At 41.8% G+C, this 15550-nt stretch overlaps 1 protein-coding gene across 1 annotated transcript; it reads right to left on the minus strand.

Moving 5' to 3' along the window:
- Window positions 1-908: 908 nt before the first annotated feature.
- edn1 (endothelin 1) lies at window positions 909-6952 on the minus strand. The gene is made up of 5 exons (XM_007906374.2): window positions 6895-6952; window positions 5098-5272; window positions 3710-3868; window positions 2456-2581; window positions 909-2173 (listed from the first exon to the last, which is right to left on the minus strand). The coding sequence occupies exons 1-5, from the start codon at window positions 6950-6952 to the stop codon at window positions 2023-2025; spliced, it is 669 nt and encodes a 222-aa protein (XP_007904565.1). The 3' UTR covers window positions 909-2022.
- Between the last annotated feature and the right edge of the window lie 8598 nt (window positions 6953-15550).

The raw sequence follows: 15550 nt of genomic DNA on the forward strand, positions 1-15550 counted from the left end.
ACAACAAGGTCAATGCACAGAGCTAAAAGAATACCTTTTTTAAACCGGACTTCCAGATCACCTCACAGTTTTAGAGGAGCACCTTTCAATCCAGTTTATTTAACAGAAAAAATATAAATATGAATAGATAGGCCTTTCTAGTTTTTTAAAGAAAGTAATTGTAAAATATAAAAATACTTCTGGCATATTTTATTTGTAGGTGAATGCTTCTCTTTGTTTCATTTCCTCAAAATGTTGGAAAAGAAAAAAGTTTGCTACTTTAGGCCACCCGAGTCTCAGCATCAAGCAATGCCAGGTCAGTGTAGCACAGGACAGATAGATAGTGAAGATTATTTGTCTCTATCTAACCAACATAACTTCTCTCCCACCCCCTAAAATCAGTAGAGCATATATGTGAATTTCCCATACACTACACTCACCGACCTTATGAACTATTTCAGTGAGACTGCAGATTCTGTATTGAATAATGGATAATACTGTTCTGTAAAACAGAGTAGAAGAAGCCCAAGCTAATTTTATATAGTGACTCTTACAGCCAGTGGAGTGATTACTGTCGGCCAGACAAAGGATATTACATAAATCATTTCCCAAGACTCCACTTTGATAGCTAGTGTCCAAAATATCTGTCGAGTTCAGTTTTCATTTTCCACGCCCCATCGTAAAAAAAGCCATGTACTTTCATATTCATATTAAATAAGAAGGTTTATTTTCAAGCAAACTACTTTCAAAGAAATGAAGTAGAGCAAACACATTTCTGTATAAAAATACATACTGACCATACCGCACAAAGACCAATATGGCCTGTATGATACATTCATTATGGCAATGTTTAAAATACAGTCAGTGAACCAAAGCTGTGAATGTAACAAAATAATACGAGCAATACATTAAATATTTAGATAAATTCATGACAATAGTGACTTATTCTGAACAGACAGCTTGTTTGCAATATCCATCAAACCTTTATCAGCTCATGCTAGTGTTACTTCACAATTAGTTTAGGGTGGTTGTCAACCTTTTGCCTTTGGTCTTTAAGACTTTCTAAAATGTAATCTTCCTTATAAGTAACCGTATCACTTTAATTTATTAAATATCATATAGCAATAAAATTTCCAATGGTTTTATGAACAACAAAAGCACCAGCTAAAAGGTAGTGGTATTATGTTACCCAGAGAGTCTAACACTTACACAACCATGGTGTCATAATATACATTCGAACCATACTACACTCAAACACAATGCCAGTTCGTACATTCAGATATTGGGATGCCAACATGATATAATCCAGTCTCTCTTGTGCTCAAACCAAATGTGTCAACGAAGGGTTAATGCTGTGTCAAAAGTCTCTCTCTTGACATCGTAGGGAATATTTGTTACTCAACAACACTTACAAAAGTGAGGTAGATTCAAATTTTAAAAAAGTTCTATAACTAGGTTGAATCATTTTTCTTTAAAAAAAAGTCTGAAATATATTAAACTGAGCATCTGCACTTTGTGATAATTCTATGTACAGAAATGTCTTGAATGCGTCTTCCGAAAACATTGTTTCAGCTGATGTATTGAATGTCACTCCCTGTCTTTAAGGGAAATCTTTTGACCGTATGACTTTGAAATCCGCTTTGTCCATCCATTTAATCTTCTTGAGTGGGGATCCAGTGACAATCCAGTGACAGTGGGGATCTCTTTACTCCATTATACGCATCTGAGGCCTTTCTAACGACAGACACACTCCTTTCCAGCAGCTTGTGAACGGAAATTGCAGAGGTTTGTATCTCAGCTTACTTTAAGTAATCATGTTCCATTTTTAAGATTCATTTTTGTAAACTCCTTTCTGCTGTTGAATCTCCCTTTGTAAGGCTGAGTTGAGTGGTAGTCTAGGCTCCATCAGTTCTGGCAAACTCCACACTGAAGTGACACTCCCTGGTCCCTTGCCAGAACAGAATGGTAACCTATCCCATGGAAGCAGCCAAATACGTGCTGCTTTCTTTGACTGCAATAAAATCTCTACTAATTGAGAACCTGTCAGCGCTTGCAGTCATTGCATTCTGTCATAGAGTTTGCCTTGGAAACCTGTAAGTGCTTCATGTTGATGTGGTTTTCTTGCATTAATTTCCTTATTTTGCTTATCCATTTCATCGATGTAGGCAAAATGTTTCCCTTTCTTGGCTTCAACCTTTAAAATTAAAGCATAAATTACATTATTCTCTGCTCAGTAATGAAACTGTGTTGGCAGATCTATGAATGTTTGTCTTACAATAATTGCACACAAATAATTGAATTCTACTGATTATATATCAGAATTAATCCTGGCATTTTGAACCAGAAGAGTACTTTCAGGTAAGAATTATAGCAATCTTTGAGAACCATCGGGCTGGACTTTGACAGTTAAAATGATTTTTACATATGGCATTATCGCAGTTATTTATTTCATACGACTTTTGATTCAAAAGCTTACTTTTTTGTGATGTTGCGGAGATGTATATAAGCACATTTTAGTGGATGACCTTTGCAGTCCTGTGTTGTTTGATGAATGCTACCTGGGTCTGCCTCTAGGCTGCGTTTTTGGTCTTTGATTTGAAACCTTGAGAAGAAAACAATGATTTGTTTAAAAATCAATACGTGCTTTGTATCTTTACTTGAAGTTACATTGAACAATAAATCATACCTCGACCAGCAACACATACGAAATAGCAAAAGAAATAATAAAATTAATGTGTCCCTTTAAGTGATGCTTTCTGGTTTAAAAACAATCTCACTGCACTAATTGCTTTGCTTTCGTTGTCATCCAGTAAAACTGAATGCATCATATTTTTTCCAGCAAAACATCTTCCAGCTGAGACTATGCAAGAATGATCTAGCATGCTCATTGCGTAATGCATCCTTCAATGCAGGGTGGAGCCACAAGGTAAGAATGTGTACCACAATGATCATACCTATTGGCAAGTAATGACATGCTAGGTATCAGCCTGATTCAGTTGGTAGCACTCTTGCTTTCCTTTTATTAGAAGGATATGGGTTCAAATCCTGCGTGGGGAATTGATTTAGTCTGAAGGAGCACTACCATTGTAAGAGGTGCCATGCTTCAGATGAGATGATAAATCAAAACCTCATCTACCTGTTCAGGTGGATATTAACGAACCCATGACACTATTCGAAAAGAGAATTACGCCTGTTGTCCTTGTTAACAAATCCTCCATTTAAATTATTCATTCACCTCCCGCATATTTATGGCACTGTATTTGCCTACAAATATACAATCACTACACAATAATTACTGTAAAATATTTTGAAATTTTTTGACAATTTCAGGAAGGTGTGAAATCCAGCGACAAGTCTCAAGTATTTTCCCAAAGGGTATAAGTTACAAATGCTAGATAGAGTGGGCAGAAGACTTGTTTTCTTTTAACTTTGTTAAATATTTGTGCCATCATGAAACTGGGTATTCCATGTGATTGCCGATTACATTGGTTTACAAATTACAAATGATGCTGTTGTTGTTTAGATTCCTAGATATTGCAGTCACGGAAAAATGACTTTTGCTAATTCATGTATGAGACATATGGGGGAGTCTAAGGGGGGGNTGGCGGTGAGAATGGGTAGAGGCTCATGTGACATATAAACATCCACAAGAAACCAATTGTGCAATGGCCTGTTTCGGTGCAGTACACATTATGGAATGCGACTGCGAAAGAGGTGTTGTACTACATACCATCGTGCCTGGTGCCCATCTTCGCAGAACTGCCAGCACGAGCTGTCTTGCTGGTTGACGCATTTACATCTGGACTTTGAGACTGACGACATTGTCAAAGTGTTCTTCACCGATCGCCTGACTCGCGGAGAACTTCCCAGACCATACGGGACAATCCGCCTACAAAACAATAAAGCAATCCCCCATCAACAAACGTCATTGGCACTGAGACTATTAATAAACAATATCAACAAGTATCTCAAACTAAATGAATGCTGCAGGCTAACCTTTTATACATTAGCCTGCAATATTTGTATTTTTCTCCCACAAAATATACAGTCAATCCGCTTTACAGTATATTCTATGAATCACTTTGAGACTTCTCAATGACATGATAAGGTGCTATATCAAATGCAAGGATTATTATAATAAATGTAAATGTTTTGATTAATCTACCATGAACCTGACTGTTTGGCTCCAGTTATCGTAAATGAAGCATTTTGTAAAATCTGAAAATGTTCCCCCCCTTCTCCATCAAATCTTCTTGAAGTTTTTTGTACGGGTGAGGGCTGGGAGACAGCCAGCCTTAGTGCTGCCTAAAATCCTGGGATTGCACATTAGCCTTCTCTGCACCCTTCAATTCCTCAACACTAACACAGACTGAGAAACCCTTTTGCAGCCCTCAGTCTCCTGTCTTCTCTTTAGATCTAACACGGTTCTTTCCATGGAAATGGTTTTAAGTGTCACTAGGATGACAGAACTGCCCGCAAGCCTTTTTTTCTGGAGAATTGCCCGCATGCTTTCTTGTACTGGGATAGGTTTACACTATACATCAACCTCAGGCGTGAGGACTGGGCAGTTGCACGCTACATAGGAATTCATCCTGACAGGTGTACATCGGTCTTTACAGTGAAATTGAAAATTCTAGAGAGATTTTATGAGATATCGGATATACCTTAGATCATATCAAATGTCACTGCCAGTTTACAAAGTATCTCAAACTACATGAATGCTGCGGGTATTACACATTATTACACATTACACACTAGCCTGCAATATTTGTATTTTTCTCCCACAAAATATACAGTCAATCCGCTTTACAGTATATTTTACAAAGCCCTGTCTCTGAACTCCTGACATGACTAAAATAAAACTTTTACTTTCATTTCATTTGCGGTAAGGTGCAAAAAAAAAACTTGGAATTTCACACTGTAGCTTCCTCTACACATAATAATATAATAATAATAGCAATAATAGTCATTGCATTTGATATAGCGCCTTACAGCGTCTTCGAGACTTCTCAAACGCTTCACAGCATAAAATACAAATACAATACACAGCATAGAATAAAATACAACCGACTCCACTGGTCATCCGATAGTCTCTGAAGGCGCGGTGCAGTCACTTACTCTGGTGTGTTGATCCAGATGATGTCCAGGTGACAGAAGTAGATGCACTCCTTGTCCAGGAATGATGAGCAGGAGCAGCGCTTGGAGCGGCTGAGCCGCCGGGGAGCGAGGCTCACTGTGGGGTCGCCAGAGGGAGCGGCTGATGCGGCCACTGCAGCGCCTGACACCGGGGACCCTGTCAGACAGAGAGGGGGGAGAGGTTCAGTCTCGGGGGGAGAGAGAGAGAGAGAGAGAGACGAGTAGACAGAGACACAAACCGAGAAAATAAGACGATTATACCCGAGTGTGGAGTCGGGCAGACAATCACAGGACAGGGGGGGAGCGGACTCTGCATCAGATGGTTTCATTGTAACTTGGATTGGAAATCAGAGATGGGTTTGAGGTAACTTCTGATGAAGAGCGTTTTGACAAGTTTTAAAACTTCGATGTTTGTGAGACATCGAAGTCCATCAGCTTTTTCAGCTGATGACAATGCTGCTGATCCTTTAACCTCACAAAGCTGGTGAAATGGTAACAAATTCACCATTATATATGCATATATGTGTGTGTGTGTGCATCAGTTTGTTGTCCAGGTAAACCAGTCGAGAAAACGCCAGCACTATAGGTTAAACGATGAATAACATCATTTTTTAAAAAAAGTTAGATCTGAGATGGGAGAACTTTGCCACTTTTTGCTTTGAATGGAGATGGTGTGAGAGGGAGAGGAGAGGCAGTAGCAGCCACAGCATCAATCAATCAATCAATCAATTAATCAATCAATCAATCAATCAATCAGTGTGTCTCACTGCAGCTCCCCGGCTCCTACCATCTGGAGTGGCCCCAGTTAGCAGCGGCTGTGTATTTGGGCAACCAATACACAGCTACAATCACTTATAACAAAAGCATGAAATAGTAATAATAATAATAATAATATTAATCCTTGCAATCACGGCTTTGAATTCACTGTTTATTTTCTGGGCGGAACGCTCTGTTGAATTTCTGCCGAGAGTTTGGGGAAAGTTCGGTCCAAAAGATAACAGCTGTTATTCTGAGAGGAGAGAGAGAGAGAGAGGGAGGGCACTGGGCAGGACATCAGTACCTTGGGCTGCTCTCCCTCCTGAAATCACAGTTCCGTTGATCGGCCAATAAATCATTGAAATAAGCCTCGAATATGAATCTACACAAAGACAAAGTCGCTGCGCTCCGGTACAGTGGGAGTGGGAGACACATATACGGAGCATTCGCGAGGCAACTGCACTGATTCCCACACAGTGAGCTCCGGGTCCGAGTGGGCGAGGGGCGGCCTCGGTGTGTACAGCGCACACACAGCGCTGGTCAGTGACCGCTGAAGCCGCGGAGGTGGTGTCATAAAACTTTGGGATCAGATCGCCCAGTCCTGATAAAGTGAGTTTCTGCCCCATTTCACCCTCGGGGTTGCCTCGGGTGTGTACGTCTCCATCAGGTAAAGCGGTGACAGTAAATAACACGCTTTGCCGAGAATAAAAACAGCCGTTCCTCTCACCAGCAAACTGGCACACAGTACATACTGACCTCCTTTTTTAAAATAAAATGTTTCACAGATTTGTATTATCAAACGATTTAAATGCACAGTATGTTTAAACATTTCATTTAGAGGTCGCTGGAAGGGGCTGTAAATCACCCCGTGCCCAGGTGTGACAATTGACAACCCGCAAATCCTCAACAGATGAATGTATTGAGTGTAACACTGTTTAAAACGTTATGGACATCAGATGAACAGGTAGATTTGTTAAATCCCTGTATTCCCCCGTGTGTTCAACAACAACAAGAAACCCATACCTGTTGAGAAGGACAGTCCCCACATGACGACCAGGAGACAAATGACGTTAAACTCCATTGCACGAATTAAATGAAGAAGTTATAATAAGTTTCTTTCTGTTCTGCTCGTTCACGGAGCAAAGCGATGGAGAGTGAGTCTGTGCAGGTGGAGCAGGCGCGGGGTGTGAGCTCTCTGAGACTGTGCCTTTGCTGCTTCTGCTCTGCTGTGCTGTAGGTATCGGCCACTTGTGCCTTTTATACAGCGCCGACTGATCTGTAAACAGCCCAACGTGTGTTATCCCGAAACAATGTTATTAGTCACCCAGAGTAGCTGTAGACTGAGATAAGCAACACGCTTGTCTTCAAAATAAACTCCCTCACAGACGGGGCGAGGCTAGTGCACAATATATATATATATATATATATAAAACCTCCCTTTTACCAGACTTCCTATGTGAAACGTGCCAACAGAGCCACACTTGCTACTAACTGAAGTGCCACACACAGCAACGTGCAAACAGCCAATTAGAAACTCCAGACATCTAATATATTCCGAATCCCAAGAGCTGCCTAACTCAAAGGATCAAATGCAACGTTTTCTTTCTCTCCCGCTGTACAGAAACCCGGTCGCCTTTCCAGCCGCACCACCATTCGCTAACCACACGATCCCCCGCTTTCTGATCAGTCTGTTATCGCATCAGTTTCCACTGGATCCGCAACATCAACCAGATCAGCACCTCTACCTGTATCTGTCCGTCTAACTCACCAAACGCAATGCAGATCGCCGACCTGGGACATTAAAGGTCGGCTTTGGGTGTGCGGCAAGATCGATAAACCCCGCCAGGCCAAAAAACATAGAAAGCGCTGCTGTGTTGCTCACTCGGTGTTGTTGGTTTAACACCTTCAGAGCAGAGCGAAGCGAACAGCTGCAGCACAGCTCACTCTGACGGATCTGTGTGTTCCTGGGAACACAGGGCACAACTCTTCCTCTGGGTAACGGGTTTCATCTGATGATGATGATGATAATAATAATTATACGAACATTAAATATATGTTATGCTGTTCAACGCGGATCCTATTTCAACCTTATACACCTGAACGCGACGTTTGCACCTTATCCGACGCTCATCGCCAAATGACAGCAAACAATGCAAACTCTGACCATCTGTAAACCGATCAATCCCTCGCTGGACGGCGCGGGCACTTACACGGGCTGCAGGCTTTAGCCATGGGCAATATGTCTTAATCCATTAGAACAGTAGCTATTTGCCAAGTGATTACATGTCAGGAATTAGCCGGCGTTTCATTCATGTGGGTGATCTGAGGGTAACTAATAAATAACCTTTGCTCTCCATCCATCTGCGGGGCTGTCAGCTGAGATTGACTGCATTAACGCTGCACATACTCTGGAGAATTGTTCTGGATATATATTTTACATATTTTACATGTATCTGATGGAGTCACAGGCTGTGTTACTTGGTACACGAACACTCGGGGAACAGCGAGAAAACCATGGGAATCTGGATTTTAAAAATCAGACAGGGCATCACAATAATAATAATTATTATGGAAAAGCACATACTGGAAATCTACCGCTCGTCATTTCACATCTGAGCTCAAAGGTTAAGAGAACGAGTTAGGTACAGAGGTGTGAGGTGCCCAGTGCAATGTCACCACAGATCATCAATATCATCACAGTTCCCAAAGGGAACGTTAGCCCATCTTTGCCATCACATGCTGTACATTTCTACCATTTATTTGTGTTTATTTCCCCTTTTAAATTTTAGATTTCACAGCATCCGCCCTTTTCTTAATCACAGTTGTGACATTAACAAGGCAGGAGTGGAAAGGGAGGTGTATTGGGTGAGGAGTTGGTACAGTCACAGGATTGCCACTTTCATGATTTGCTAACCCCCCCCCCCCCCCCCCCCCCCCCACTCCACACACTCACACACACTGATAAATGGTTCTGTCTCCCATCTGGTCAATGCAATATTTTCCTCGGCAGTTTTCGCTTAAAGAAGGAAAGGTGTAAAGAGATGCTCAGAGAAAGGAAATGCCAAATAAAGAACAGGTCAAATAACAGACATTCTGGTGTAGTCGCCTTCTGATGGCAACGTCTGATAACTAACTCCTGGAGAGCAAACAATTTCAACACAAGGCAAAATACTGCAGATGCTGGAAATCTGAAATAAAAACGGAACACGAAGCAGGTCAGTCGGGCAGCATCTATGGAGAGAGGAACGTGAATTCTGAGAGGTCATCGACCTGAAACGTTAGCTCATTTCCCTCTCCATAGATGCTGCCTGACCTGCTGCGTGTTCCCAGCGACTTCTGTTTGTATATTAAACGATTTCAACCGGCGTTTCACCATCGGTTCGTAACATCTTTCATACGAATTTGGAAGAGCGAGTGATGTTTGATGTGCTCTCAAGCTAAATGTTACCTCTGAATACATCTTTCCTGGCCACAGCTTCCTTCCTGATCACTCATAGCACTGAATTCCTGGGTAGGGTTGTGAGATTTGCCCGTTCAAAATGACACATTGCTTTGGCAATTTGAGACCAAGTTTAAAGTGAAAGTAATTGGGGTTAATGTGGTTTGGTTTCGCCTTTGAGAGGCTGTCACTGTCTCCCAAATGTCAGCACCTGTATCCACTGTGGGGGAAACACTGCCATCTCGCCGCTTCGCCACTTTCCGAGACTCTTCAAATAATTAGCTTTATTCTGTAGCTATTCTGAGTCAAACAAACCCCAGTGATCCTTCACCAAATTCCGTGTGAGGTCGCTCCACCACTAGAGGGCATTGCATATCAAGGCAAAGTGTTAACCTGGGGTGTAGCTGTGTCCTGTGCAGACATTGCTGTGGCTCAGGGTGACAGCTCGGGTTCTGCTGATTGAGATCCTCCATCGAGTTTGAAGAGTGCAACAATCAGCTGATCAGAATAGCTACAACTCAGTAGGTTTAAAAAGCCCCCTAACATTCCCTGCGAAATCAATTTATATAGATCTTATAAGTGTTGAGGCAACTGTTACCTTTACCTGATCACATCAGCTTGATGCTGAACCCCGCTGCTCACAGCTCCAGTCAACATTCCTGTGTTTCGGGATCATTAAACAAGGTTCGCATTAGCTTCTGAGAGGTAAAAACACTTTATGAAAAGGGACACTGAAAAAAAGAGGTAGCTGTGCCACAGACCCATGGGCTGAATAGCCTGCTTTCTGAGGAGAAAATGTTCCATGTTTCTATCAGGCTGCTGTGAAACACTGAAATCACTGATACTGCCTGCAAAAAAATAAACATTTTATCATTCATTTAATGTCTCGGAATTTCTTGAAGCAAATCGTTAAGGTGTGAGCTGTTCAGGTGTTAAGACATTCCACAGGGGGTTGTAGGTGGGAGGAAAGCATTTGAAAAATGGATAGTATATAAATAAAGCTTTTCAAGGTCAAACCTCTAAAGCCTCATTCTTCACTATGCTGACCTGATGTCTGACTTCAAACTGTATATTGCTCCATTATAAACCATTGCTCGACCAGCACACCACACAGTGGTGGGGGTAGAGAGTCAATAAGTGAGTTTAACAATATTTAACTATCCAATATGATTGATCCATGCCTGATCTGAGTTGAGTAGCAACAGTACCAGTCTTTTTGAGTTGACACAATGTGATGAATGGCAGTAGCAGTTACAAGCATTCATTCTTTGCCCTAGGGTCTATAATGGAGATCCAGAATGACAGTCCAGGATGGAGAACCTCATCCACATGCACATGCATATGGGAATCAATGTCTTTCAATCACTAGCATGAATACAATAAGAGATTGTGTAGCCAGGTCACCAGTCCCATTTGCTTTTTTAATAGAATCATAGAAATCCAATATGTTCATCTACAAAACATACAGTCAGACACTTAACAGTAAATGCTGATATGTCCTCCCAACACGAAAAGTACTACATCAGATAATAATAGAATACAACGCAATACAAGTTACATTTATAGTACTTTTCATATAGGACTCAAAGTGCAACTAATATCTAATAACAATAATTATTATTTATTATCTAATTTCTTTTACAAAAAACTGATTCATTTTAATCTGTTTGAGGATTAAAGGCCCTAGATAGCCAATAAATTATTACCGTGTCTTAGAAAGTCAAAATCCTGAGCTCTTGACTGAAAACAAATAGGCAAACTTTCTTTCCTTGAAATCAACATGACAAAGTTTCACTCCAAGAGAACTATCTTCACAACAATCCATGTCCTAGTGAGCTACTCTCTGGAAGAAAACTTCAAGCTGATTAGAACACTCAGCTTTTACGTTGTTCTTTAACTTTAATCTCTTTGTCTCTCATTCCAGCAGAATGCCGACTCAATCAGACATTAGGGTCCCATTATTTCAGACAGGGCCTGACAAGTAATTAGTAGCATTCTGAGCAACTCATGACAGTAGGATGAAAAAAGATTTGCTCCATAGTTGTGAGACAGCAAGAATGGTTGGTGGGGGTGGGGTGGGTGGGAGAGGCTATACAAACTCCCCCGAGCTGTTAAATCATTTTGGAACAAGTAAGCCTCATAAAACTGTAATAAAGAGATCTAAATCCATAAAATATTGCACAGAGGGTTTTGAAATGATTGCAGTTTGTCTGCCCTACAAAGCTTTTTTGAAGGAAATCATAAAATATCAGTTTAAACAATGAGAGCAAAATAGCAATTAAAAACACCATGTCAATATAGATAATCTGCAGTTGATTATATCTGAAATAGCTTGCAATCCTTAAATGTGGAATGCTGGGTTGTAGGTTGGGCTAAAGGGGATTTTGATGCTGATGTATTGGCAGCCAAAACAATTGTCTACACTGTAGACTCTACACAGTTTGACAAGTACAAAATGCACAATAAAACCAAAACAATCATCTGGCCCATTGTTTCACTGGCAGCCAACTCTAAGGCAAATTGGCAAATGTTTAAACGAATAAGAAACTGGGTTTAAACGAATTTATACTTTGAACGACTTTATAATTGATGAGTCAGTGAAACCACAAGCCTCTGTTTGACTAAATATAGTCAGGGTCGCTCGCCAGGCTTCACTGCCTCCCTGTTTCACAGGGAATCAATTTCTCACACTCTCTTACAAATCTCTCACACCCTCAACCCTCACCTACAAAATACACGGTCACTGCACTTTACAGTAATTCCTGTGAGAGGCAACCTCCTGACATTAAAGGTGTATATCAAATGTAAAGATTATTATTGAGGGCATTTCACTCACAAAATATACAGTCAATTCACTTTACAGTGTATTCTATAATGAGACATCTCGAAGATGTGATAAGCCATTGCATCAAATGCAAGGGTTAATATTATATTATTACTATATCTTCCTCTCAGCTGCAGCTTCTACTCAGTCTTTCTAAAGCTCCCTATGTGAAAGGTACTATAAACTTCAAATTGTTGTTGAATGTCTCTCAGTAAAGACTGATAGACAGTCTTCATGATATACTGTGTAAGCACAAACCAAGGAGCACATTGATACCCTTTGATATTTTCAACAGTTCTTTACCTGTCCATTATATGACCACTCAGATCTCAGAGTGAAAGCATAGTGGGAGTTCCTGGAGGGGTTTGATCCAGGTATGTCTTTTGTTTATTTGTCATGGGTTTTATTTTGTGAGTTTGTTTTTGTAGTTTCTGCACATAATATCATCAGGCTAAAGTGTAATCCCCAGGGCTTTCCAGAGAAAGACTAGAGGAACTGCACAGAGTGAAAATGAAATGGAATCCATTTTAAAACCCAGATTTAGGGGGAGGGGGGAGAGGAGAGATGGGGAGGGGGGAGGAGAGAGTAGGGAGAGAAGAAAGAGGGGGAGAGGAGAGAGGGGGATGGGGCGAAGAAAGAGGGGGAGAGGAGATTGGAGGAGGGGGGAGGAGAGAGTAGGGAGAGAAGAAAGAGGGGAAGAGGAGAGGGGGGGGGGATGAGGCGAAGAAAGAGGGGGAGAGGTGAGAGGGGGATGGGGCGAAGAAAGAGGGGGAGAGGAGATTGGAGGAGGGGGGAGGAGAGAGTAGGGAGAGAAGAAAGAGGGGGAGAGGAGAGGGGGGGGATGAGGCGAAGAAAGAGGGGGAGAGGAGAGATGGGGAGGGGGGAGGAGAGAGGGAAAGGGGGTGGGGAAGCAGTGGGAGGTTATAGGGGGAGAGAAAGGAGGGAGAGAGAGGGGAGAGAGGAAAGAGAAAGAGGAGAGGGAGTATATGTGAGAGAGGTAAGAAAGAGAGAGAGACTGTGTTTGAGAGAGGGAGAAAGCAGACAGATTGAGAAAGTGGGAGAGACGGGAGAGTGTGAGTGGGGGATGAGTGGGAGAGGGGGAGAGAGAATGGGAAAGAAATTGTGTGAGGGGGGAGGAAGTGAATGTGAGGGAGAGGGGGAGAGAAAGAAACCCAAGAGAGAGAGGGAGATTGAGAGAGAGTTTGAGAGGGGATAGAGAGAGAGGGAGAAAGTGTGTGAGAGAGAGAGAGATAGGAGGATGGGGGAGGTGGAGTGTGAGAGGGAAGAGAGGGTGAGAGGGTACGAGAAGTGGAATGACAAAGTAATTTATGCGCTCTGAGATGCTGCCCTGCGTGGAGGCGCTATATAAGTGGAAGTTGTTGTTGTAATTGAGAGAGAGAGCGAGTGTGTGTGAGTGAGAGAGAGTGTGTGTGAGAGAGAGAGAGAGAGAGTGTGTGAAAGAAAGGGTAGAAAGAGAGTGGGGGGGAGAGAAGGAGAGAGTGACCCCCTCCCCCTCTCTCTCCCTCTTTTTCACCATCCCCACTCTTCTCCCCCCCCCCCCCCCCCCCCCACTCTCTCACTCTCACTCTCTCTCTCACTTCCACTCCCACCCTCTCTCACACCTTCTCTCCCTCAATTCTCAGGCAGCAGAGATTGGAATGTTGGAAATGGTCTTGGGCTGAATAAAAATCAGCGGCTGGGCCGGATGCGGCCCATGGGCCACCTGTTGGACTATGCTGCTCTAAAGCACGGTGATGAGTTTCCACATGTCAGACACCCAGCTGACCCCTCAAAAAGTATATATATTTTTCAGCTGTTTATCTAATTCCCTTTTAAAAACTATTATGGATTCTTCTTCAACCACAGTTTGTGGCAGGGTGTTTGCCTAAATAAAAGGGCACTTTGCTGTAAAAACAAACTGTTCCAAAGCATGCATATATACTCCATATAGTACATCAAAGGAAGCACACCTTCTGTATAAATGGTCAAATGTCAAAAAATGTCAAAGCGTGGCAGGTTTACTTAGGTTTCCAGCACAAGTTCTCTATGTTGAAGGCCTCTTATTTGCATTTATAATAATAATAATCCTTGCATTTGATATAGCACTTTATCATGTCTTCAAGAAGTCTCAAAGCACTTCAAAGACTATACTGTAAAGTATAGGGCCTGTACATTTTGTGGGTGAAATGCGGCAGCTAACTGGGCACAGCAGTGTCCCACAAACAGTTGTGACCAATTTTTTTTAATTGTATCTCAAGAAATACCTGTGAACAATACCTTAGCAGAATATATCCAATGATTTTCTGCCACACACACCTGACCGAAATGAAGCTGATAACTTCTCACTACCAATGGGATGAATATAAAGTGGTCTTCACATCCTTATTAAAAACAGAAAGACATTTACAAGCCAAGTGAGATATCAAAAGGACAACTTTAGCCATGAGAAGCTCCTTCCTTCCAAACCTTAGTTCAAACTGAACTGACAATTCAGTCTAATGGCTTTTTGCCTTAATCTACTTGAAAAACCTACAGGCATGACCTGAGAATCCCTCCTCATAGTGTGAGGCTGTTCCCCTTACACAAGCATTTCTACATTTCTACAGTAGGATTCAAAGCATTATTTCAAGATGTCCTATGTATCCAATGTTTAATGTGAATTATGCAAAACTGCAATGAACTTTTCCAATTGCTAGAGGTGTCATGGGTGACAATGTTAATGAATGAAACAGTTTGCATATAATAGGCTATAATTGACTTCCCAATACAAATAAACAGTCATTACATTTGGAGTAAATCATGTGAAGAGCTCTGAGATGCTTGATGATGTGATATGGCGCTAAATCAAATGCAAGGATGATTATTATTTCATACTTGTGTCAGGACTGTTATCATTCACCGAATTGTCGGAGGGAACTGCACATTTGCAGTGTGGGGCTCTTCTGGATGTTCTTGAGTTTTTTCTGGGAGCAAACATCAAGGACCAGAATACTGTGGAGAGTGGCTGACATTTCCCTGCAGCCCTGGCGTACTCATATGAAACATGGGATTTCCTCGGCAATGGTGATCCAAAGTCCCTTGTAGGCAGTTCTTTTATGGCATTGATAGCCTTCTTTCTCCCTGAAGATACAGTATGACTATATTCAACAACTGTGTGCAGAAATGGGCTGCATTTTTGGGACCGTGTTTCTCTCTGGTTGTCTTTATGTGTTTTTTTGCAATGTTTTTTTCCCCTCTGCTCCACCTGCAGACTTTATTGAACCTCTTTCAGCGATCTTCCTCTGTCACTCCTGGCCTTGGAGATATCATTGATTTTATGTGGCATTTCCTTTGCACTCTGTGCACTGTACAGGGATGTGCCTGGTTTGATGTCCCAAACAATAGTGTTTTGTTGCTCAGGACTTCCTCAATGATTG

Source organism: Callorhinchus milii, unplaced genomic scaffold, assembly GCF_018977255.1.
Source record: "Callorhinchus milii isolate IMCB2004 unplaced genomic scaffold, IMCB_Cmil_1.0 Scaffold2, whole genome shotgun sequence".
Taxonomy (NCBI): domain Eukaryota; kingdom Metazoa; phylum Chordata; class Chondrichthyes; order Chimaeriformes; family Callorhinchidae; genus Callorhinchus; species Callorhinchus milii.